The sequence below is a fragment of the Gallinula chloropus genome (assembly GCF_964237585.1).
Source record: "Gallinula chloropus genome assembly, chromosome: 9".
NCBI lineage: Eukaryota > Metazoa > Chordata > Aves > Gruiformes > Rallidae > Gallinula > Gallinula chloropus.
The window spans coordinates 21,887,745-21,910,590 of NC_140094.1; the positions used below are offsets into that span (position 1 = coordinate 21,887,745).

Genomic DNA, 22,846 nt, shown 5'->3' on the forward strand with positions numbered 1-22,846 from the left:
ATCAATCCTATGTGAGCACTTTCCACTTGGCTATTACACAGAAGACAGACACCAGCAAATTATTTCTTTGAGAAACAAACCAGCCAACCCCAGGAGTAAGACCTGCCCCCCCTTGTGAAGATACAGAAAATCTGTGCTCTTACAAGGTGCAAACATCTCAAGTGTGGGGTATTTCAGCAGCCAGGAAAGATAGTTCTTTACATGATTTATTACATAACACGGAAAACAAAAATACTTTAACTTTGGATTGATTATCCATAAAGCAGCATAACACTGAGAAAACAGTCATCTCACAATTACTGTGGTTTCTTCCCTTGTTTATCTCAAACTGAGACTGTATTTAGCTTGCAACTAACAGCAATGAACAGCACAGATGCAAAATAATTTCACAGGGAAAACAAAGTCAGGTTTGCTACAGTGTAAGATAATGAACACAGGACTGGAATATGTTGCTTAAACTAGAAATAGTGGTCCTTTGCAATTACAAGCAACTAAGTTGTCTACATTAAGTCAAATAGATACTTGACCAGAATGAGTACTCACCACCACCCTATAATAAACTTGAGGTCATCAGTAAAGGACCAAAAGTCACAAGAAGGTATGTCCAAGACATTCACTAATGTCCAAGTCTATTGTACCAACTTTGTGAGACAAAATTCCCCAATATAATCACAGCCTGTGCTATGGAGGAAGGCAGATGAAGCTCACCCTTCTCCAGCACTGGCTAGCTAAGGTATTGCTTGCAATGACTAATTAGGATTAACCCTCTACCAGAATTTCCAGCTTGGCCAATAGGCACCTAAGTATTCTAATAAGCTACATCTTGAATGCTCTATGCTTTATTCTATAAACACATCTCTTGGAAGGCAGGAATGTCAAGTCCCATTATTCCTGAGCAGATATGATAGTATCTTACCCTACTGATGGTAGAAACAACACAGTTTCTATTGCAACCTGGAGAAGTAGTACCCTTTTCCCTTTAACAAAGAACTTCCCATGTGAGTGGGCATAGCAGTGTCCTTGCTTGAATTACCACTGCTCTACAGAGCAACAAAAATGTTTCTTGAAAAGAAAACAGTAGCAAGGGAAGTGTTGTGCTTCAATTTTGATACACAGCCTTCAGCAGAGCACCAAGAAATCACGTAGGGATCAACTGCAAGATACATTATACAAATTAAGGAATACATGATTGTGTGTAGAGCCCAGGGGTGGTTTTTTCCTCGACAACTACCCTGAATAGTGATGTAAGAAAAACCTTCTTCCACACACATTTTGTGCAGCTTAGCAGACACAGGATAAAACCAGCCTTGTGATGTCTCCCTAATGTTCTCTTTGAATGGGTTTTCAAGTGGCAGTCATACTGCATCACTGATTTACTCAATGATGTATACATATCATGTCCTTTCTATAACTGGAAACTAGTCTACATTCATCAGAACTTCTTTCAGTGAGATGACCTTCACCTTCATATTCCACCTCCTCTTCATGCATTTAATGCTCTTTGTATTAGTGTGGAGATACGCAGGGTCCCTACGTACTGTGCCTGTTACAGAGTCACCATAATCCCTCTGCAGCTTCGAGGCACCTGTGACAGACCTGCCCAGCTTGACTTAGATTCTTATGCTTCCCCCACCTGAACTGATACCACCATCAGCTTCTGAGTGGGGAGGCCTCTTACTCCAGCAAACCAGTTTCCTGTTTAAAGATGTGTGTTCTGTCACACTTACAGACTCTGGAGCTTTGATGAAGACTTTAGATTTCCCAAGCTGGTATTGGTCAGAATCCATGTTGACTGACTGAAGCAGGTGGAGAACTCCTTGCTTCTCTTCTCCTTTCCAGGAAGGCCACGTTGCTTTGGTCAGAATGGCATACCTTAACGACCAAGAAGAGATTCAAACCTGGCATCAAACAGCAGCAGCAGAATACTCAGTCATTATTACCCTGGGGGGAGGGTTGACAATTTTGGCTTGCAGTGTGGGAAGATGCACAGTATTAATGTTACTTGTTTAGCAAGACCAAACAACTATAATGAGAAGGGCAACCATGTCCAGGAGTGTCCCACTGCCAGATGCTAAGTTACTATTTGGTGACTGCAGTAGTTCATTACAGAAAGTTCTGTTATGATCCCCTCAAGTCTAGGGCAAGATTCTTTACTAGCAATGACTTATGGTTGAGATTTATGTACCCAACTAATGCCTTAGTATTCTAGATTCATTCCCAAGCATGTGGCCAACTTCCCACTCAAGCCTTCTCTGTCTATCTTATTTTTACAATGGCCTTTTGAGTTTCTAAGCAAGTGACCAGCTTGTTTGTTCTCCTAACCCACCTGTTGAACAGCTGGTCTGTGTTGAGCAAGAAGCCATTCTTGGCTTTATGTCAGAAAGCCTCTGGCTTGGCCTCTGGTGCAAGAGGGAAGATACAGTGATGTTGGTGCTACCTGGAGGGAACACTGGGAACTGTCCACACAGAGGGCATGGGAAGGAGGCAAGGAAGTGCCATAATAGCAGGTCTTTGGTAGGAAGAGGCAAGTGGTCTTCTGTTCCAAGTGCTCACTAAGTTTTGAAAATGAGGTGGATGCCAGGTTCCAGCCCCTTTTAAAGGCTGAAGTTACAAAGCTGCCTCGTGCCACTACCCACTGAAGAGCACTGCTGGGCTTTAGCTGCCTCAGTGTGCTTATGGATAAGTGACTTCTCTAGCAGCAGCTATTTACACTCCTTTGACAATCAGACTGGACAACAGCTAAATCTGTTGTGACAAATTTCTCCCCCAAATCTTTTATGCTCTTGACAGCTTTTAATGCTTTAAAAGTGTACTTGAGTTATATAAACTAAATCACACTTATTAGTAAAACTTCAACTAATGAAAATTGGTTGAGTATGGAGTTCAGCTTATTCTAGTTCCCAAGTTCTTGTTTCTTAAAGATTTAGGTTGTCCCTAATGATTCCAAAAAAAATCACACAAACAATTGTTAGAAAAGTCATTAAGACAATGTTGATTACTCATTCTTGTCATACCTAAAATGTTATCCAGCCAAGAAGTCATGCAACTTAAATAATGCCACACAAAGAAAAACAGTGAACAGTTAACCACAAAATGCAAACATCTCTGAGTAACAAGTATATGAAAAGGAAAAGCTATCTTATGGATAATTCAGTAGGATTCAAAAGGGTCTGCAGATGTTATGTTCAAATCTATTATTAGTTAACAAATGCTCAGGCACTATACATGATGGTGTAACAAAATAGCTCTTATACTGTCTTAAATATAGTGTATATAAGCTATGTGCACACAGACAACATGTACACATCTGTGTAATTAAGGGATGAATAGGTAAATAAATTAAGGGGTAAGTTAAACTAAACCTCAACTTATTTAACAGCCTCTTCTGCAGGTTCATCATATCCCACCACCAATGTAATTGCATAGGTGGGTCTACACAAGTCTGGATTTAATGGAGCTGATGCTAGTGAAGGCGTTTGAAAGTGCTACCTTCCACTCAACAGACTGTGACACTAATATTTCAGCATGTTACACATTATTTCCTCAATCTTCTGAACTGTAAAGGGGGGAGGGCACAGGGAAAACGGAGATACAGGATCTTTTAATATAACTAACGCTCTCAGGTGCAAAGTAAGAATAGATTAGAAATTCTCCTGTTTAATTAACTCAAATTAACTTCATGCATTTTGCTGGAGTGACAAGTCAACAAAGCAGAAGAAACTGCTTAGTTACACACACCAATCAAGCATTTCACAACTTTATCAGGTGACAATTTATCACTGTTCACTGCTGTTTAGAAATAGCACTTCACTGTACTTGTGCCTGCTTCCTATTAAACTGGTCATGTCAGGATCTAAGGACCCAGGGTTTTCAAGCTTGCGTTGTTTGATTTTTACAGGGGATTTCAGCATAGGTAGGAAGTGTGTTATTGAAATGGTTCCAAAACTATTTCAAATCATGACTGCTCCCAAACAATTGTAAATTCCCAATAAGCAGATAGGTCCTATGTCTAACCATGGGAGCATGGAGTTCAGCTTTCGGATGGGTTCTGCTTTGAAACACACAGGCCTTTTCAGTGACTGGGGCTTTCTGCATGCAAATGTGAATTTCGTACATAGAAGTCTATTCAGCCCAGAAATTGCCACTTATCTGGAGCTGCCAAGGAAGGCCCAGTGAAAACAAGTGTACAAGCATGCATTTCCTGTCCATCCCATGCCTCAGCCCACTTCTACTCACACTGACTCAGGGTGTCAGAACAGAGCTTGTTCTGGACGCTAGGGAACTGCGAATGGAAAGGTTGCAGGAAGAGTTTCACTCATAACAATGTTAAATTTAACAAGACTAAATTGAAACAAATGGATTTATTCCATAAAGAATGCCCACTGATCTCCACATATAAAGTGAAGTACATACAGAAATCTATTAATCTTTCAGAAGTACCATGTAGCTTTCCCTTGTGCAGACCTTGGACACCCAGACCTCCACAGCCCCCTCAACTGATGTTCAACAACTGTGGAGGCTAACTCACATTTTTAATCTGTTATTCTGTCTCAGCAAGTCTGTGTTAAGTACTGCAACCTGAAGCATACTTATGCTTATATGCCTGGTCTTGAAGATAGTGAAGAAAAAGGGATTTTAAATTTTTCCATAATTGAGTCCATATTTTGTATTTAGGCCTGTCTATTGCTAGATGATTAGTGCCTTCTCTGTGTTACTAGTAGCTTTGGTTTGTGCTGATTAATTCTGTTCTGTTCCTTGCAACAACTGATTATGGTTTTTGTTCCATATTCTCAAATGTAACACAGGTACTTCCAACAGAAGCTGATTTGTCATGTAATACCCCAGTCTGGGCATTTATTAGCTGTATGTCTCCTTTTTCTAAAAATCAGAAGCTGAATGTTGTATAAACCTTGAAATTGCTCTGATTTTTAAGAGGATTTCATTGGCTAGTGGAAGCAGTTAATCATCTTAATAGCTGGCCCTAAGACACTGAAAAAAGGATTGGTCTGACAGAGCTCTGACTTGCTTTCTTTCAGTGAGCAGCTGCAGTGGTTTGAGTTGTAACCATTCCCAGCTGTCTCAACACCAGTGGAAGGGTATAAGGAGCAATTTAAGTTAAGGTTACTTTTTACACTTGAATGGCAGGCATGTGTTCCTTTACTCATCTTGTAAACAAGATAAATGGGGGGGAAAGGAATGGGTAACTGGGAAATAAGCAGCTTTCAAAACCTGCAACTTCTTGTTTTCCTCCTCATGATGTAAACAACTGTGCTGTAACACTTCAAGAGGAGCATTACTGTACCTCTGCAGAAACTTCTTGAAAACCCGTCTGTAGGCATAGCCAGCTCTTCTTACTCGGATGTTTTCTTTCAGACCCAGGTATTCCACTTGATGTTTTACCCTGTGGACAAAAGAAAAAAAAGGCTTTAGAATCCATTTCATTTCAGCATAGCTGTGGATTAGGTATTGTTAAAAGTCTGTGCTGTATATAAAGACTGCTGCCTTCTACAACTTGTGCACAGGTATCTGAATCTGTTCTTGCATATTACCATGCACATCCTAGGAAAAACATTCAAGGCAGGTAGACTACATTACTCAAATACATCTATTAAGTTTACCTTAGCGTTTTTTTAGGAGTTTAACTTCCAATTTCAAGTGATTGATATGTAAAATTACTTAACTAACATCATTACCCATGAATGGCCAAGGAATTATTACCTATACAACTACACAGCTGGTTTCCAAGGGAGTGGGAAATGGTTTTCTTCCATTGTAGGTTTTTTCACCGGTGTTCTACATAGAGCTACTGTGTGCCACTGTTGAGCTTTCTTTTTCAGTTGTTCTGGAGAAAGGCCCAAATCTGATGGCTGGAAAAAGCCCCAGATGCCACCACTTTCATTACACAAAGAAGCAGAAAAAAGCAAGCCAGGCCAACATATTAATGAAAACCCAGCACACTCCTAATTTTACCACTCCTCCTGCAAAGGAAGGAGGTGAGGCCAGGCATAAGACTGGCCAAAAGCATGCCTGGTGAACTCCTTCACAGAATGCTTTAATTGCAAACCCAAACTAAGCTGGTACCAGTCCCACAGAGTGTTAGTGGCTTTGGGGGGGACTCTGCTGCATGTGTGAACTGAAACATCATCATCCCAACACTGTTCCCTCATGCCAAACATGTTCAGTTAGGCTCTGCACAGGGAAGGAGTGAGCCCCATGAACCTCAAAGCAGAACAACAGCCAGAAAAAAAGCTTCCTTTGGCACCTTTTCCTCTTTCTGGAGCTGTAGTACATTATTTAATGCTCCTTCTTGCATACCCTGCTAGTGTACTATTTGATGCTTGGAGGTTTGATTTGAAGAATTTCAGTTAGCTTCCTTAGCAACCTGCAGTTTTTGCTTTGCATTTCTTTAATTTCCTCATTTAGGTTATGTGGCTAGAAGAAACAGATGTCAGTTTTTAACTCTGAAGTGTGGTGTTCAGGGGCTTCTGCTGCTGTTCTCAGGGCAAAGTATAGAAGCTTTGGCTTTCAGTCAGATTTCTAGTCCTGCAAGTTTAATAAACAGCACGTGAAAGAGCATTTCCTTACACATCTAAAAAGTGAGCCTGTAAGGAGCCATTTAATTGTGGTTTGCTTACTACTACTCTGATTTTTACAAAGGACTTTTTAAATCCTGAACTCCTCTCAGTTAATTCAGTATTATCTGTCTAGCTATTTTGAAATTTTAAATTTCAATATAAAGTGTATAGTCCATTGGTTATTCCCCCCCTTTTTCTAGCTGAGAAATTCTTGTTGTATGACTCACAGTATAAAGGGAAAAAACTTTTGAAATCCCATGCTACAAACCCTTCAGTTATTTCTTCTTTTTAAAGAACACTTACTAGAGGTATTTTACTAAATGAGTGATAATGCTCTTTTAGCTTATAATAAATACTGCACACTTTAATCTTGCTGTGTTCAAGGAATAAAGTGTATTTTGTACCTGCTCCAAGAACTCCAGTACAGTAGAAAGTTGGTGGACAAAAATACATTTTCCTGTTTATAGCTTTCCCTCCTGTTCACATCTGGAATAATGCACTAGAGCAGCAGTATTACTCCCCTTTTCTTACTGTTCTGCCAGTAGTAGTGTCCAGCAACAGAGAATTTGAGACATTTTTCTGTTTTTCCTTTTCTTTCTGAGAAAAGGCACACTGAATATCTCCCTCCAGACATCAACCTCAAGCAGGTCAGGGTCTGGGAATTCAGCTAATGCAGCAATTTTGAATACAAATCCAAGTGGCTGTGCCAGGACCTGAACAAAAACACATTTCAAGAACACCCCAATTTTTGGAATAACTAAGGTATTATATAAGGTTCAGATATTACACAAGGTCTAAGTTCCAGTGCTAAATATTCTGAAATTATTCAACAGCAATACAAAACTGGAGTGACATGGCTTCTGTGAGTGTGAAGTGAGACAGGCTTTGTGAAGGTTTTTTTCCTTCCTCAGGAAAACTTTCAGAGCCTAGCAGTGTGCTACTAACAGGCAGATTAGGTAACACTGCTGCATCACATTAACTGTGGGAGCATGTATTTGATTCAGTATTATGTGATCACAGAAGAAAACAAAGCCCTAACCTAACATTCAGCAAAACATCCCAAACTCAGTCATGTTTTGTATTTCCCTCAACACAGAACTTTCTCACAGTAAAACCATGAAACCAAGTTAAACTGGAGTTGTCACATGCATGTAAATGTCATTTCCCCAGGCCCGGGTATTTGCTGTAAGGACTGAGTATAACAGGTGGAAATCAGTTTAAAATGGGAGAGAACGTAGAGGTTTTTCAACAGGGATGAAGGATTACCATTGAGACCAAACTGTGAGCCCTACACATGAGTCTGATAGCATACAATTCTTTATTTCATTAGCTGTCAGTAGCTGTTGCATTTGCCAAATATCATTATCATTATGGGAAAACAGGAGCTAATGGGAACCATTTTTGCCCAGAAGGGTTTCCTGAAAGCTGCCCTTTTCTCAGGACTAGTTTTTTGTTTGTTTGTTTGACTGGTTTCCCAGCAACACCTTCCACAATAATAGGCCTGTTTTCTAATATGTAAATGATGGCTTTTAAAAGCCTCCCAACTTAAGGCTTAAAAGTTCTAGATAGACTTTTCCAGGGACCACTCACCCCCCTCCTTTGATCCCCAGCATCACTGGTAAATTAAGTGTTGCACAGGAGGATTTTCAGGAGTGGAAAAGCTAGAGAAAGAAGGTCTACACTTACTGCCAAGATATAAATGACACTTTTAAGTGCAGTCCCAGTTGTGGCTTCTGTACGTGCTTTACATCTGCATGTAATCGTGTAGTCAGCACACCAAATAGCAGGAAAGGAGTTCTGGTATGTTGTGATACGCTCAAGAATGCTTTTTATCAGTCAGACTTTGCAAACTGATTCACTGTGATGAAAATAACCACTTGCCTCATCAGCACTTTTACCAATACCAAAAGTACCTGACATACAGCAATAAACATTATCTCTAGCAGGCCCTTGTGTAGTATACAGACCCGTACTGATGACCCAGCTCAGTGCAAAAAATAGACTATCTTGCAATAAAGCAGCATATAAGCAAAGCAGAGTTAAAGCAAGCCAATGATTTACTGTTTGTTAAACATGAAATTAAATGTTTAATGTCTGTATAATCACCCAATATGATATTCTAGCAGCTTCTTTTTAAAGACCTGGCTAATGGAACTTAAAAACTCAAGAAGTAAAAAAAGGATCCTTTTACATTCTTGGCCTTAGAGACTTTCTGGTAAGTTTGATACATGATAGCAGATACAGACACCCTGCTGGCTTTTTGGCTACCTAACAGAGGCTGTTTTCAAAGCATAAAGCAGAATTCACATATAGTGCCAATTCAACACGGCAAAGCGAGTCTTTACATATCCCTAGTGTGGTGGGGGTGTGACAAGGCTGAATGGAAAGCTCAGACCTGCACACACTAACTGCTGCGTTACACCAAGTGCCCACAGCTCACCTCCAAAGTTTAGGAGAGGTCATGCCAGACTTAATTTCTGAAGGTTTTAGAGTATCTAGTTCTGTTTGTAGGCTGTATGATTACAAGTTAAGAAGTTCTGTGGCTTTTTCTGATTATTAGCACTGTTCCTCCTCATCACATGCTCTGCTAATCCATACCTGCTCTCCTCCCAGTCTCGAGACTTCTTTGTTTCATTCGGTTTGATGCAGCGGATGTAGTGGGGTGTACACTTCATCAGGGTGCCAACAAGGTCATTTGCTTGTTTCTGTAACATTGAGGGAAAACAACAGGATCTCAACTGAACAGGGTAAAGTCTGTGAGAGAATTCTAAACACTGTCAACCATCTGCTGATGATTCAGTTGATCTGACTTTGATCTTTGGCTCTTCTGGAAAAAGTGTCTTGGGATAATATGCACCTCATCAAAAACTTATCAGTAAATGGAAGGCAGCATTTTCTGCCCTGTGTGATGTATTAAACTCATTACACAGTGTGGAGTGACAAGGAAAGCATCAGGTGAACATGACTGTCAGGGTGAAATTATGAGGAAAGAGGCTGATAAAATGGCGATTTCCAAAGTTTGCAGGTGAGTGTGTATCTTCTAGCCAGTCTCCAAATAGATCTCCCCTTCTAATACTTGCTGCCTTAGTCAAGGCACAATGTGGAGACTTCTGTTGACTTCAGTGGGTGTTGGATCAGGCCCCTCTGCATTTCTGCACTATAAAGAGGCCAGTTATTTGGAGCTAATTGTAGGACATCAAGTGGCTGAGTGAAGGGACTCATTCATTATGCACATGCAAGTACTAACAGCACTACCATCAATTGCTCCTTTGGAAAACCCACTGCTGTAGAATGGCAGTGGAACAAAACAGTCAATGAACAGTGATGCTGGGCAAACATGAACCTAACAGCTGAAACAACCCATGCATCACTTTGCAATTAAGGTATCTCTGATGCATATCTTTAAAAATGCCTGGACAGTAAAAAGCAGCAAAGTACTTTAAAAATTTAGGTACACACCCATCTATGCACACCTTACCACAGCAAAACTAGACATACTTTGATTTTACTGCCTGCAGTGGTAGGACGGCCCTTCTTGTCCACTTGAAGATTTTCAGGAAACAGAGCCTTTATAAAAGGCCTAGGAGAGAATAAACAAAACAGCATTGGCACAGAAAGACGTTTCAGTGCAGGGATGTCAAGGAATATGCTGTAAAAGTTGACAGTTGAGCAGAATACAAATAGCTCTTTCTCTTAATCTGCAGTTCTATCACATCTATTAAGAACAGTATTTTCTACAAGCTTCGTTCCTCACAGAGAGAACCCTTGCTATTCTAGAAGGCCTTGGAAGACATGATACCAGACTTCTAAACTCAGAGAAACGCGCACTTAAAGTAAGCATCCATTAATTAAAATGCATAATAAAAAGCTAGCGTGCATGTCAGCACAGTGCCTGTTCCCAGAGAATGCCAGGTCACTGACAGCCTCAGGCCAGAGCAAAGGGCTGTCACTGTACAGCTGCCACTGCCACTGCAGTACCTGCCTTACTCAGCTGTGCAGAAAAGGAACGTCAGTACAATGCAAGTTCCACTGCAGTGATCTTTTATTGTCACCTCTCTGCGAATGAGCTCACAAGTTGCAAAGGAGAGAAGTCAGGCCGCCTGCATCCGCCTGGACCAACACGTTAGGCCTAGCTTTAAGCAAGGTGTGCTTACGTACAAATCACTGCTCTGCATGAGTTCAATCAAGTCCATGAAAAGAACATCCCGATTTCTCTCGCAGAATCCATCCATATCATAAGATACCTGGGCCAAGGTGGAAATTGATTGTTTGTGGTAAGTTGAGAGCTTAATTTTAATTAAAGAAAATTTAAATTCTGTCCTCATCAGTAGCTATTCTGAACTTTTTGGGTTAGTCTGGTGTAACAAAGATAGTACAACGATCACTAAATCCTTGCATGTATTATTATTTAACTCTTTCACAACAAACACAAAGGGATTTCATCTGTATACTTAAATTCTGTGTCTGCTACTGAGCTAATGAGTATAGTACAACACAAGTGAATTTAATATTGAATATTATTTAAGAGAAATTTTTGCATAAGGGTTTAGTGTTGTTAACTGTAACTGCAGAAAATCAGCAACAGTCTCAGAAATATACCAAAGGAAGACAGAACATTATACTCCCAGTTTTACTGGTATATCCTCTCACCTATGGTCACTTCTATATCTGAACTCTTTACATTTACTGTTACTATAACCAGCAATTACAATTTTAATGTAAAAAATACTAGGGGCGTTTACTACATGTAATATTCAGTTCTGGTCAGTATGTTTGATAGCAGCAAGACCCAGATTAATCCTGCCTATGTAAAGGACATATGTATTTGTTCTAACCTCCCTACGTTGTGAAAGGAGGATGCTGCCTCCAGAGATAATCTGGCTATTTAAAATCAGGGTTTCCCCCTTCCTTTCATTACTGTTCCTGCTCTTTATATATACATTACTCCCAAGCCAGTGCCCATTTTCCACATTACCTTCCCAGCATAATGATGAATGATAAATCCCTGGTTCCAGCTGTTGAAATGTTCGTGTGTCCCAATCTGCATCTGGAGCTTTTGAAGCAGGGTTTGGTCAGCTCCTTCTCCCACTGCATGCATTGTGGCACACACATCATCTAAAATGCTCATAATCCCTGGGGGATTCTAACACATTGACGAAAAATAACAAGGGGGGAGGGGGGAAGATGCCATTACACTTCCTTTAATGATAGTGGAAAATGGTGGGGAAAACAATGACTGCTGTTACAAATCAAAACCCCCAAACCACCAAACATTTGGTTTAGCTTAATTCCTTTGCAAGGCGATATTCTTTTTCATTCCACCAAAAAAATAAACCCACATCTGAGGTAAGTGTTTAAACTCACACGCTGTAGTTTGATAAACTTAGAGCTAAGTAGCTAAGATTGGGACAGAAATCCCATCCTTTCCCTGTAGTTATCCTGATACAGATTTAGAAGGGCAAAATTTGATGTGCATTTCAACACAAGTTGCTATAGTACTTGAATTGCTGTTAAAATTATCTGGCTTACATGAGAGATGAGAACTAATTAGGGAAAAGGCCCTAATTCTGTCTTAAAAGGCATCTCAGCATTTGTTGTTAGTCCAAAGACCACCACAAAGAATTTTAACTGCAGAATATTCTGTGGAGCAAAGACACAATTTATTTACAGTACTTCCTCTTCACTTGTTTCTGCTTAATTTGCAACGTTACCTCAAAGGAAGCTGATACTGTTGCTTCCCCAAACTGAAATACATCTCCCAGGGACAGAGAGCAGCTTATCTGATGTCATGAACTTCAAAGCATAAAGTTTGGATAAAATTTTGATTTCCATCGTATTCTTTTTAGTCACACATCAATCATGTCACCTTATTGCTCTCTCTTTGGTTTATACCTTAGATAATGTATTTTAGATGACATATAGCTTAGAGCTCTTATAAGACATCTTATGTAAGGTTTTATATATAGTCTTAGTATGACTCAGTAACTGAACAACAGTATTTGCATTTTCCTATGAACAGGCTTGACAGCAAAGCAGGTGCACAAGTACTGCAGAGAAAAATCTCGGGTTTCCCATCTGTTTGTTCTAAGTACTTACCACTTTGTTCTCTATCAGGTCACACACTATTTTGTTGTTAAAGTAATCTATTGGTGTCCATCTAATTCCTTCTTGCACGTATTCTTCCTGTTAAGTAAAAGGAGAGATGGCAATGTTCCTCTGGACGTAGGACTAGATGTACCAAGCAGGACATGCACACCAACTCTGCACGGCTCGTGTTCAGAGGGGGCAGGAGGGGGAAGTGACCTGGGACAGTCAAACCCAGGTCTCTGCTGCCCAAGAGCTGCATCTCGCCCCTTGCCGTTATCCCCTACATTGTCAGAACCTGGTAACAAAGTGAGGGTTACAGTACCTTGACCCTGCACCTCAGCATCCACAGACTAAGCTATTTAAAAATGAAGATTGGGACAGGCATATCAAGGCTCAGACTCCCAAAACACTTTAGGCAATGCACATGCAATGGAGACACAGCTCTCTCTTATTCTGCATGCAATTCCTGTAACTAGAAAGAAGCTACATGACTGGGGAAAAAATTCATACTAAAACATAATAAAATTGCCCCTCCAGTTGCATACATAGGAGTTCAGCTGGGCACTGAGCAAGTCATTTCTGTGCTCAACTGCAACAATCAGTTACTTTCATACAAAGGCGACTGTGTATGTGCATTCTTGAAAACTCTGTCCTAAAGTTGGTGCCAGGCCTGAGCTCATACTGCACACAATGCTTCTGTCTCAGCTGCATTCTCTCTGCCCTCCCATGCAGAACCTCACAGTTGTGTGGAGTGAGACTTTTGCAGTAAGACTGTGAGCAGAGCTGCACATGCTTTCAGAAGTATTCTTGCACTTGTCTCGTTAATCTACCTAATTCACACATCTCTATATATTTTATAAAAGTAGGGGAATGTGTGGAGGAAACGAGAAGCATTCCTGTTGAACTGTGTTGTGTCCAACGAAAGCAGAGGGATGGAACCAGGCTGCAGTTTTCCATTTCTGTCCATGAGTCAGAATATGCAGCAAGTCTGGGCAGAGTCATATGACTGCATATTGGACTCACTTCCGTACCGCTGCCTTAGGGAAGAAAAGCCTGGAGCTGATGTGCTTTACAGCTTTAGGGTTAGCCAACAACAAAGGTTGGGCTCTTTTGTCTTGCTTAACAAGGCAAACTCTATTGTCAGATGATGAAACCTCTATGTTTCCATTAACTAAAAAGCAGCAGCTCACTTATGAATTAAAACATAATGTCTGGTTACCTGTTCTGCCTTCAGTGTCAGTTCAATAAAAATCTGCTGGAGCTTTTCATTAACAAAGTTGATGCAGAACTGTTCAAACCCGTTTTTCTATAAAAAAGGAAACAATTAAAAGTTAGTCTTGTGCTTTATATACAGTAATTCTTAGTTTGTATGCTAGCAAAAAGATTCAAATGGACACTGTCAGTGATGGGTGGGCTGCTGATTTTACAGATGTTCGGTGTCAGACCAGTTACCTAGTTCCTCTGAAGTTTCTTCAATACTTCATGTTTACTAAGTAAGTAAGTGAAACATTACCAGTGAGAACTCAATGGCTAGGAAGCTTGGGTTGGTTTATTTCTTGTTCTTGTGTTTCAGGGTTTTGGGGTTGTTTTTGCTTTTATTCTGATCGCAAGATTGGGTTTTTTTTCTGTTTTGGATTCCCCACCCCTGCTCTAAATAACAAAAAACCCACACCCCCCTCCCCTACCCCGGGGTCAGATCAGGTCAAATCGTGAGTACCACATTGTCTTACCTGGAATATTTCAAAGCCATAAATATCAAGGACACCAATGTTATATTCTTCATGGTCCTTCTCCATAGCCTTATTAATAGACTAATAAAACAGAAACAAAATGTTGTTTATATACTTAACAGATATATCCATATCCATATCCTTAAGTCTTTATATCAAAATAGTTGGTTTCTTCAAAAAAAACATATTTGAATGGATCATGAATATATGTAACAGGGTATGTTACTTTCACTTTTTAACTGAGTGTTGTTAACAGTTAGGAAATGAACAGCATATTGTCCTGTTTTCTATGTTAGTGAGCCTTTGGATCTGCTCTTTGTAAAAGAAGTCTAATATCTTCTAACAGAGAGTACCTCAGCACAGAACCTGAGTTTGCTCAAATGTCACAGCGTCAGGATGCCCAAGGGCTTCTCTGCAGGAGGGTGGTGTAAGAGACCATAATCCACTAATTCTGCTCATCTGAAAATGCTCAGCTACAGTGGAGAGAGTGAGGCTGTGAGAAGTATGGGTGCTGACAGAACAGAGATGTCTGAATATCCTGTGGGACAGCTGTGGCAGGAGACAGAGCAACTAGAGCTGAAAGCATAGCTTGTTTGGTTCAAGGCACAGCAGTTGTCATGCAATCAGTGCCTCGTACTTGCTATCTGTGGTTATGCTCCCACCCGCTGCTCAGTGCTGCTGCTCCCATTTAGGCAAAGACACATACTGGGTGACAGAAATGACTGACAAAAGCACCACTGTAAGGAACTAGTGCACTTGTACTTGCGTTGATACTTCAGTAGAATCAAGCAAATCCAACTTACATCCACCAAGTAATCAAAAACACGGGAATGAAGGGCCTTGGCCAGGGCATCTCTGGTGTAGCAGGCTTGTTCCACATTCAGCGTTACATGAATGGACTCAGATTTGCCTCCCCACTTGCTGTCCATCTGTCTGCTGGTCAGTTTTTCTTTTAGGCGGTCCTGGTTAATTCCCAGGAGAAAAGCAGGGAAAGCCAAGACTGCAAGAAAGATGAGAGTTGCAGGATTATCCTGTACAGACTAAAGCAATACAGAATGAAGGGGGGGAAATTATCTCTAATAACAATCATCAGCAACAAACCTCATTGACCATGTGGCTTAAAAATAAAAAGAGGAGGGATTTATGCCTGGAAAGTTGCACTCAGCTCCCCAAAGACACTTTAAATTCTTTACACACGTGGATTTCAATTAAGATAAGCCACCCTGAAGTAAAACAGTCAGCTATTTCTGTACCTTCAAACATGTCACTTGGCTTAGGTCATAGTTTTGAACTATGTGGTTTGAACAAATCATTGTTGGAGGAGATGGAAATAAAACATTGAGCTCACACATTAAATGAAAATGACACCATTGAAAATTCTTTGTAAAACAAAAAATGCTTGAAGTACAGTAAAAAGCATGCTCTCTGCTTCCCAATAGGCTTTCTCTTTCTTCCTCTACAGTTAGGATATTGCAAAAATTCTTCAGTGGCCTTGGCAATTACCTGGTTTCAGCTTTTTAATCCCTTACTCTAAAAGTACCTTGCAAATTGTTTAAAAGCAAGGCTGGAAAAGGAAGTCTATGCAATAAGCAGTCAGAGGTCTAGTGTTCTTTGCACTCCTACAGGTGGTGCAGCCGTTACCTGCAGGTGCCATACCCCTGACAGAATGGAAAATGAGAAATGGCTTGAAAGCATATGAAAATAGCTTCCAAGGGCAGCTCCTGGAGTTGGTATTGCACTAAACCACATAATTCTCTAACAGTGTTTCCTCTGTTGCTTTCAGATCTACTTTACTGATGTGAGAAGGATGTAAAATAACCACTAAGGCAGCAACCACTTGTGCTTCACACATCTGTAACATCACAGCATGATTTTGTTAAAACCTTCAGTACTATAATCCAAAATTATTTTTAAAACTGCAAATTAACACCAGCTTTCTAAAATCTGGTTTATTGCCAGCAATAGGCTGGTTACATTCACCCTGGGGTACCAGGAAGCACACCACTAACTTGTGTCACTGGCAACATCCCTGAGAAGGTCAAACATCACGTGCTTTGGAATGGAAGACTGTAGGTAGTCAGACCAAATATGGTCACATATGCCAGGCTGAGTATTTAGCCAATACTACTGTAAGAATACACACAGAGAGCAGAATGGTAAGAGCCACCCTGAATCCCTCAAACTCTTCCTTCTTCACAGGGCTAATGATTTACTGTAAAAGAAGAACAGCTGGATATGACTTGACTTAATGTAACTTCACATTCTTAAGATGCCTGACTGTTTTCCATGGTTAGAAACCACAGATGCACCATCTAGAAATTGCTATAAAGCAGGATAGGCATGGAAATGAATAAATGATGCTCAAAGAGTAATCAACAGTATTCTGTGGAAAAGTTTTAAATACAATCTGTTAAGAAATGCTGCAATAGACGAGGTTCACTTCATTGGTTTTCAGAAAGTGTAAGCCATATCTTTCCAATACAGTGGAAGTGTAAAGAAAGACCATTTAAATGGTTTTGTGCCTCCTGGAGAGAACAAGTAGTATCTGGCATGATTTGCCATAAATATCGAGAGCTTTCTTTTCAACTATGAATGTAATCAAGCACTGTAACAGGCAACAGAGTAAAAACCACTGGCTGTTTTAAAGCTGCATTTGTCTAAGTGTCAAGAATAGTCTGTATGTGGATTTGATTCTAAGAGACTCGGCGTTAGAAACTGGAGCTTTTGGTGTCTTGAAGAATGGTCTTCGTATTTTCAAGGCACTTCTGGATGCAGACACATCTCTCTGCCCAAGTGCTGACTGCGTACCTGAGACGAGGCACCCGTCACAGACTGGGAGCTGCTTTCACTGGGCAGCAAGGTCAGACAGGCCTCATCCATAAAAGCATGTTTTGTGTGTGTGCTGCTGCACTGAAGGGAGCAGAGTTCAAGTTTGCTCAAAAGGGTTTCTCATGCTTCTGTTACTTCATACTCAAAGGCTGGGAAGGGATTTCTTCAATTCAGAATGCAAAGCTGCACTCCTGTTACATCAGTGGCCCTGTACAAGATGAAGCAGGGCGCACAGAACCAAACACTGCAGCCCCACCCTTAGATAAGCTACTCAGGAGAGCAGTTCCCCGCCCTCTCACAGCTTCCAGCGGTACTTACACTCCTCACTCTCCACTCCTGCATAGTTGCCAACTTCTTTGAAGCTGATGTTTCCCAAATGCAGTATTCCTGCTACTATCTGCAGCACCAATGCCTGTTCCTCTGCAAAGATCCCGATCACACTCATTGCATGCTGCGAAGCAAAGCAAAAGGCAAGCAGTCAAAACGTTTGTTCAGTGACCGTTGAAGATTTCATACAGATCAAACACAGCAGGCAACCAAATTCCATTACAGCCTGCACTGAAGTTTCAAAAGTGCCAGATGTCCTGCTTCAGCATTCTTGTATCTTTTTTAATTAGCTACAGAAGCATCTACACAGTTTTGAAGATGCGTTGGCAGAATAAGATCTGGAAAAATCACAGTGACTAAAATGCAAGGACCTGCTCTGAGCAATAAATAGTTTCACTGCACAAGGGGAAACAATGAACTTCAGAGACTATGTTATTCCTTCTACAGAGACAGTTTGTCCACTGAGACTAAATACTGAAGCTGTAATGAATGACTCTAGAAAGCTGTGTGCTTATGCTGTGAATTTCAGCCACGTGCTAGAGAATAATCCACAACAATGTTCTGAGTCTATGGTAACATACAGAAAACACCAAATTAACTAGGAAAACCAGTAATGAATATTTATATTTAGGCCTTCAAGTATGCTACATAAATGTGTTAATATGCTTATTTTAAATAGTAAATTCCTAATAGCAGGAAATCAGCAAGTTGACATGACTTGCATCAAGGTCACACAATGAATTGCCAACAGCACTGGATAAGAATTGTTACAGCTAAAACAGGGCACAAGTTCAGTTGCACTGCACAATTTGCATACTGCAAATTATCTGCACTCAATTAAATTTCATTAAATTTGCACCCTTCTGAGAAAGAACAAACAGAAAACAAAAGGCCTTTTTCTATAAGAAGTGTCTTCTATCTTCTCAGGATTCTTGGGCTGCAACACAGAACCTCTTCAGAATAACATACCTCCTCCTCAGTGTAAAATGCAAGTTAAATCTACAGTAATTTCTCATTTCCACATTAATACATCTACGTCTTTGCTACACATCAGTGCACATTCACCAATATGTAAATCGTAGAGTAAAAAACTCACCAATGTTTCTTGGAAATCTGATTTGTCATTGATGTCATCAACTTTGTAGGAGCCAGAAAGACTCAGATAGTTATAATAGTCCATACTGGTAATCCCAAGACTGCTTTTTTGTTCTGCAGAGGCTCCTTCAATTAGCTGCAGAATAAAACCCCCAAAATTAGGCATCATACAACAATCTGCAGCAGTCATGAAGCACATGGGAGACAGCTGATTGAGCCAGAAATTACTGAGAAAGATACAGCTACTGGTGTGCCAGGTATGTATCCATCCCATGTTTTGTTAATTGTTCAATCCCAAGGACCAGATTGTCATTCCCTTCTTTCTCTCATACCTGTTCTAAGGAATTCCAAAGCAGAAGGTACAATTACAGGGTCAGATTAGAAAGAAACCTCTTGGGAAAGTTCTTGTTTTCTATTATATTCTATGGGACTTTTCCATGAGAGCTCACAGGAATTTCCAAGCAAGGCCCTTGAAGGCCTACTGAAGCACTTCTCTTCTGGAGCTGAGAGGTGGCTCAGCAGGTTTATGTTAGATGGTGTCTTAAGATGCTATCAAGCTTCCCAGTAATATCCAGGTTACCTTCCTGAGCACACGTTCAGTCATCTCACTGTGGTGAGAACGACTTTGCAATCAGAAGGAAGAAATAGTACTAGTTATTTGGAGTGACTGGGAAAGGACCTAGACACTTCTGACCTGGTAAAAAATGTGAAAACTCCTCTCTCCAGGATTCCTCATTACCACTCGAGATTTTTCCAGTAAGAAGTTGGAGATTTTCCCTCCATCTGGTTCTCCACCAGGGCTAAACTGGATTTCAAAGTATTTCCCCTGCAATAAATAATTAAAGCTGTTGAATGATAAACACAAATCTGAAATCATGCACGTGTACCCTATGTCCAAGATGGTTACTAAGTCATCTTTCTGGATGCAGTCACACAGCCACCTCAAGCTCTAACCTAAGCTTAGGCTCTTGGACTATCACATAGCCTCTTTCTGCAGGTACACAGCTCAAGACTCAGGATAATATGTCATACATTAATGCAAACGTAGAGAGGAATTGCACGGCGGCTTTTCGCTGCTGAGACTCTTCTCTGTATGATGGAAACCATAAGGGTCACCTACATGGGAAGTAAATTCAACAGCTTTATGACCAACAGCAAACAGCGTTCAGCTTGGGAGCAACGTTAAGCAATTATCTGTTTCCTTCAGGGAGACACAACTGCATTGACATTGGTGCTGGCCAGGGAACAAGTCTCAAACTGGTAAAGCCTATGTGCAACTTGTACAGACAGAACCCATAGGATGTTGTTTAGCAAACAGGCACTTTGCAATAGTTTTATGACAGACTGAAAATAGCTCCTGATGACTTTCTGTACATATCAGTAAAGGCATTCCTAACAAACAAGTCTAAGGATGGTTTCATCTGGTTTTAAGAAAGCTATTAATTTTTAATTTTTTTTTTTAAACTTCTACTACTGCATCTCTTTGACTGTTCTGAAAGCCGGCCAGGCTTCTGCTGGTAAGTTACCTGCTTGCAGGCTTCACATTTTATAAATAAATCATGACCAGTACCTATTGTAAGAGAAACAAATGCACAACCTATACAGAAAGAAATGGAGGCGCCTCAACACACACTCACACTTTACATTTCATTTTGATTTCTCTCACTTGCAGACAATTTATTTTAGACTCCTGAATACCATCTCCGAAACGGCACAGAAGTTGGAAGAATAAAGTAACCTCTAACACAGAGGGACTTACAAATCTGCTGGAGTTGTTGTTCCGTACAGTTTTCGCATTCCCAAAAGCCTCTAGTAAAGGGTTGGACTGTAGAATAATATCTTTAACATGCTAAAATTTCAGGAAACAAGAAAAAAACAGATTAAAAAATAGACATTTTTAAAATTCTTACAGATTTTCTAAAAAAAACCACATCTAAATTATACGTTAAAAAAGCATCTGTAAGAAGTCCTTTTGATCAAATAAGGAATAGAATCTGAGGGTTTTTTTCAGAGCTTCTAGTTCCCTTTTTCTGAAGAAAATCCCACAAAATTGAACAAAATGCCTGAGGCTAAAACTTGGTCCTTCTATTCACTGTTTTGCCAAGCAACACAGCCAATAACTTCATCTGGTTTTTTCATCATCTTGATTTTAAACAATTCCCTTCTTACACATGAGCATCTGAAACTTTTTGGGGTTTGGAACCACAACTAACCAAGTCAGAGCAGCATGACATTTAGGAATCACCAAGTGCTTCAGCAACCTGTTTTGAGATCAATGGTGCTGCTCTCCAGCAATGAAGGCTGTTACTATTGTTTCTTTATCCGATCCTAGGAGTTGGAAGCATGGACAAGATCCCAGCTTCAGAACAAACCCAATACATGCTGGGCTTTCATGAGAAGACTGAATTTTATTTCAAGAGAAATTAATATATTTACTTATAAAGTATGACTACATTTATTATACTTCCTCTGGCTCACTGAATGATTCCCAGCAACATTCCCAGTATCGCTGTTGCACAAAGCTAAGTGGAAGAAACCTACTCAAGATCACAGACTGCAATAAAGCACAAAGTTACAGCAAACACTCAGAGAGAGTGGACTGGTAAAAGCAGCTACAACCTACCTACTGCTGCCTGTCAGTCAATGAATGACATTGTAACGTCATTAAGGGCATTTTCACAGCCAATTCCCTCAATTAGTGAAGTCAGAGATTTAATGCAAGCAGTACCAACCAGAGAGACAGTTCTGTTTTCAGCAGAAAGCCCACACAGGAGGAAGAAACCCACACTCTTACTGACAGGAGAGTGGTGGTTATTCTTAAAGTGCCCTTAACTCAAAAAATAAATGCTTGTAGGCATAACTCAGCATGAGAGCCACAAACCACTAGAGATGATTCTGGGGCTGTGGATTTCCCTCATATGGCTCCCATCACACAGAGGCAGCACAGCCATCTGACACATGCCCTCAGAGACACCTGACACTTCAGGTGTCTCTGGTGTTGAGGGCATGTAATGCATTTCTAGTAGCTCACCAACAAGCCTCTGTGGAGTGCCGCTTGGCTGCCAGGGTCTGCCAGGGCAGACCTTTGTCCTTCTCCCTCTGAAGGAAATCTTTAGACTCTGCTTACACTTCAGAATTACTCTGCATCAACTCACCTGTACTTTAGGGCCACCTCCTGAAATTTTGGAGATATAACTCATGATGTATTTAGCAGCCACAGTCTTTCCAGCACCACTTTCCCCACTAGGGAAAAAAGGAACATAAAAAGGTACCTGTTATTTTTTACAGGAGTAATTTGAGGTTTATCTTGTTCAACCAAGAGTAGACACCTTAACAATGAATACTAATAAATACAGGCAATATTTACACTGGGTGAGCTGGTAATAGGTAGACTGTGACATACCAGCACAGTGTGGTACTTGAGTTTGTTTGTGAGTTAATAATTTTGAATACATCATCCTGCACAGACACCAGAGTCTCTCTGGCACTTCAACATCCGGAAACCACATAAGCTGAGGAATAAATATGCTTAAACCAAGATGTTCAAAAGAGAACAAGCATGTTAAGAACTCCATCTCCATTTAGTGGGATTTCAGATCTTAGAACAAAAACTTGTTTGAAAACCCAAGCCTTGGCTGCCATGCTAGGCACCTACTTCAGCTCAGGAGTCTTTTGTTTTAGGTGTTCCTGAACGAAATAATGAGACATTATTAATCACATCCTGAGTGACGAAGAGCTACCTTCCTGTTCCTGTGCCTCTTGACACAGGCTACAAGAAGTATTAATATTCCATACTAGCTTTCACAATTCCTTCCTTCCATTATAATATTTCACTTCGATGTGAATAATGTTTACAACAGCAGTAGATTAGTAAGCTTCTCAAGAGGGAAAGAAGATTGGCATGCCAGGCAGTCCAACCTCCTGCTTTATTTCATACCTTAAAGCTAACTTCATTGCAACAGAATTTCTCCAGACTTACATAAAACTTGGTGCAAGTCAGCTTTGACTTTAATGAATTAATTTACCCTGACCTGGACAGCTGTGCCCATACAGAAACTCCAACACATGGATGTTGGCTCAATGTCCCAAAGATATCTGAAGTTTTTTTTTTTCTTGTGTGAAAATCTGTGCTGTCTCTAAGCTACTGAACAATTTCAGTGAATGCTGTTGACTCTCCTATCCTACGCCTACTTGTTCCTGGAT

General features: G+C 40.4%; 1 protein-coding gene across 1 annotated transcript in view; it reads right to left on the bottom strand.

Moving 5' to 3' along the window:
* Positions 1–22,846, bottom strand: part of MYO1E (myosin IE) — a gene marked incomplete at its 5' end in the record, with an annotated part of 81,725 nt that overhangs the window by 20,280 nt on the left and 38,599 nt on the right. The window contains 15 exon segments of the mRNA XM_084268268.1: positions 1,728–1,872; positions 5,303–5,401; positions 9,174–9,280; positions 10,074–10,155; positions 10,734–10,819; positions 11,551–11,718; positions 12,672–12,758; positions 13,882–13,968; positions 14,393–14,473; positions 15,196–15,392; positions 17,540–17,672; positions 18,645–18,779; positions 19,338–19,469; positions 20,403–20,492; positions 21,799–21,886. Coding sequence (XP_084124394.1) covers positions 1,728–1,872; positions 5,303–5,401; positions 9,174–9,280; positions 10,074–10,155; positions 10,734–10,819; positions 11,551–11,718; positions 12,672–12,758; positions 13,882–13,968; positions 14,393–14,473; positions 15,196–15,392; positions 17,540–17,672; positions 18,645–18,779; positions 19,338–19,469; positions 20,403–20,492; positions 21,799–21,886 — 1,717 coding nt within the window.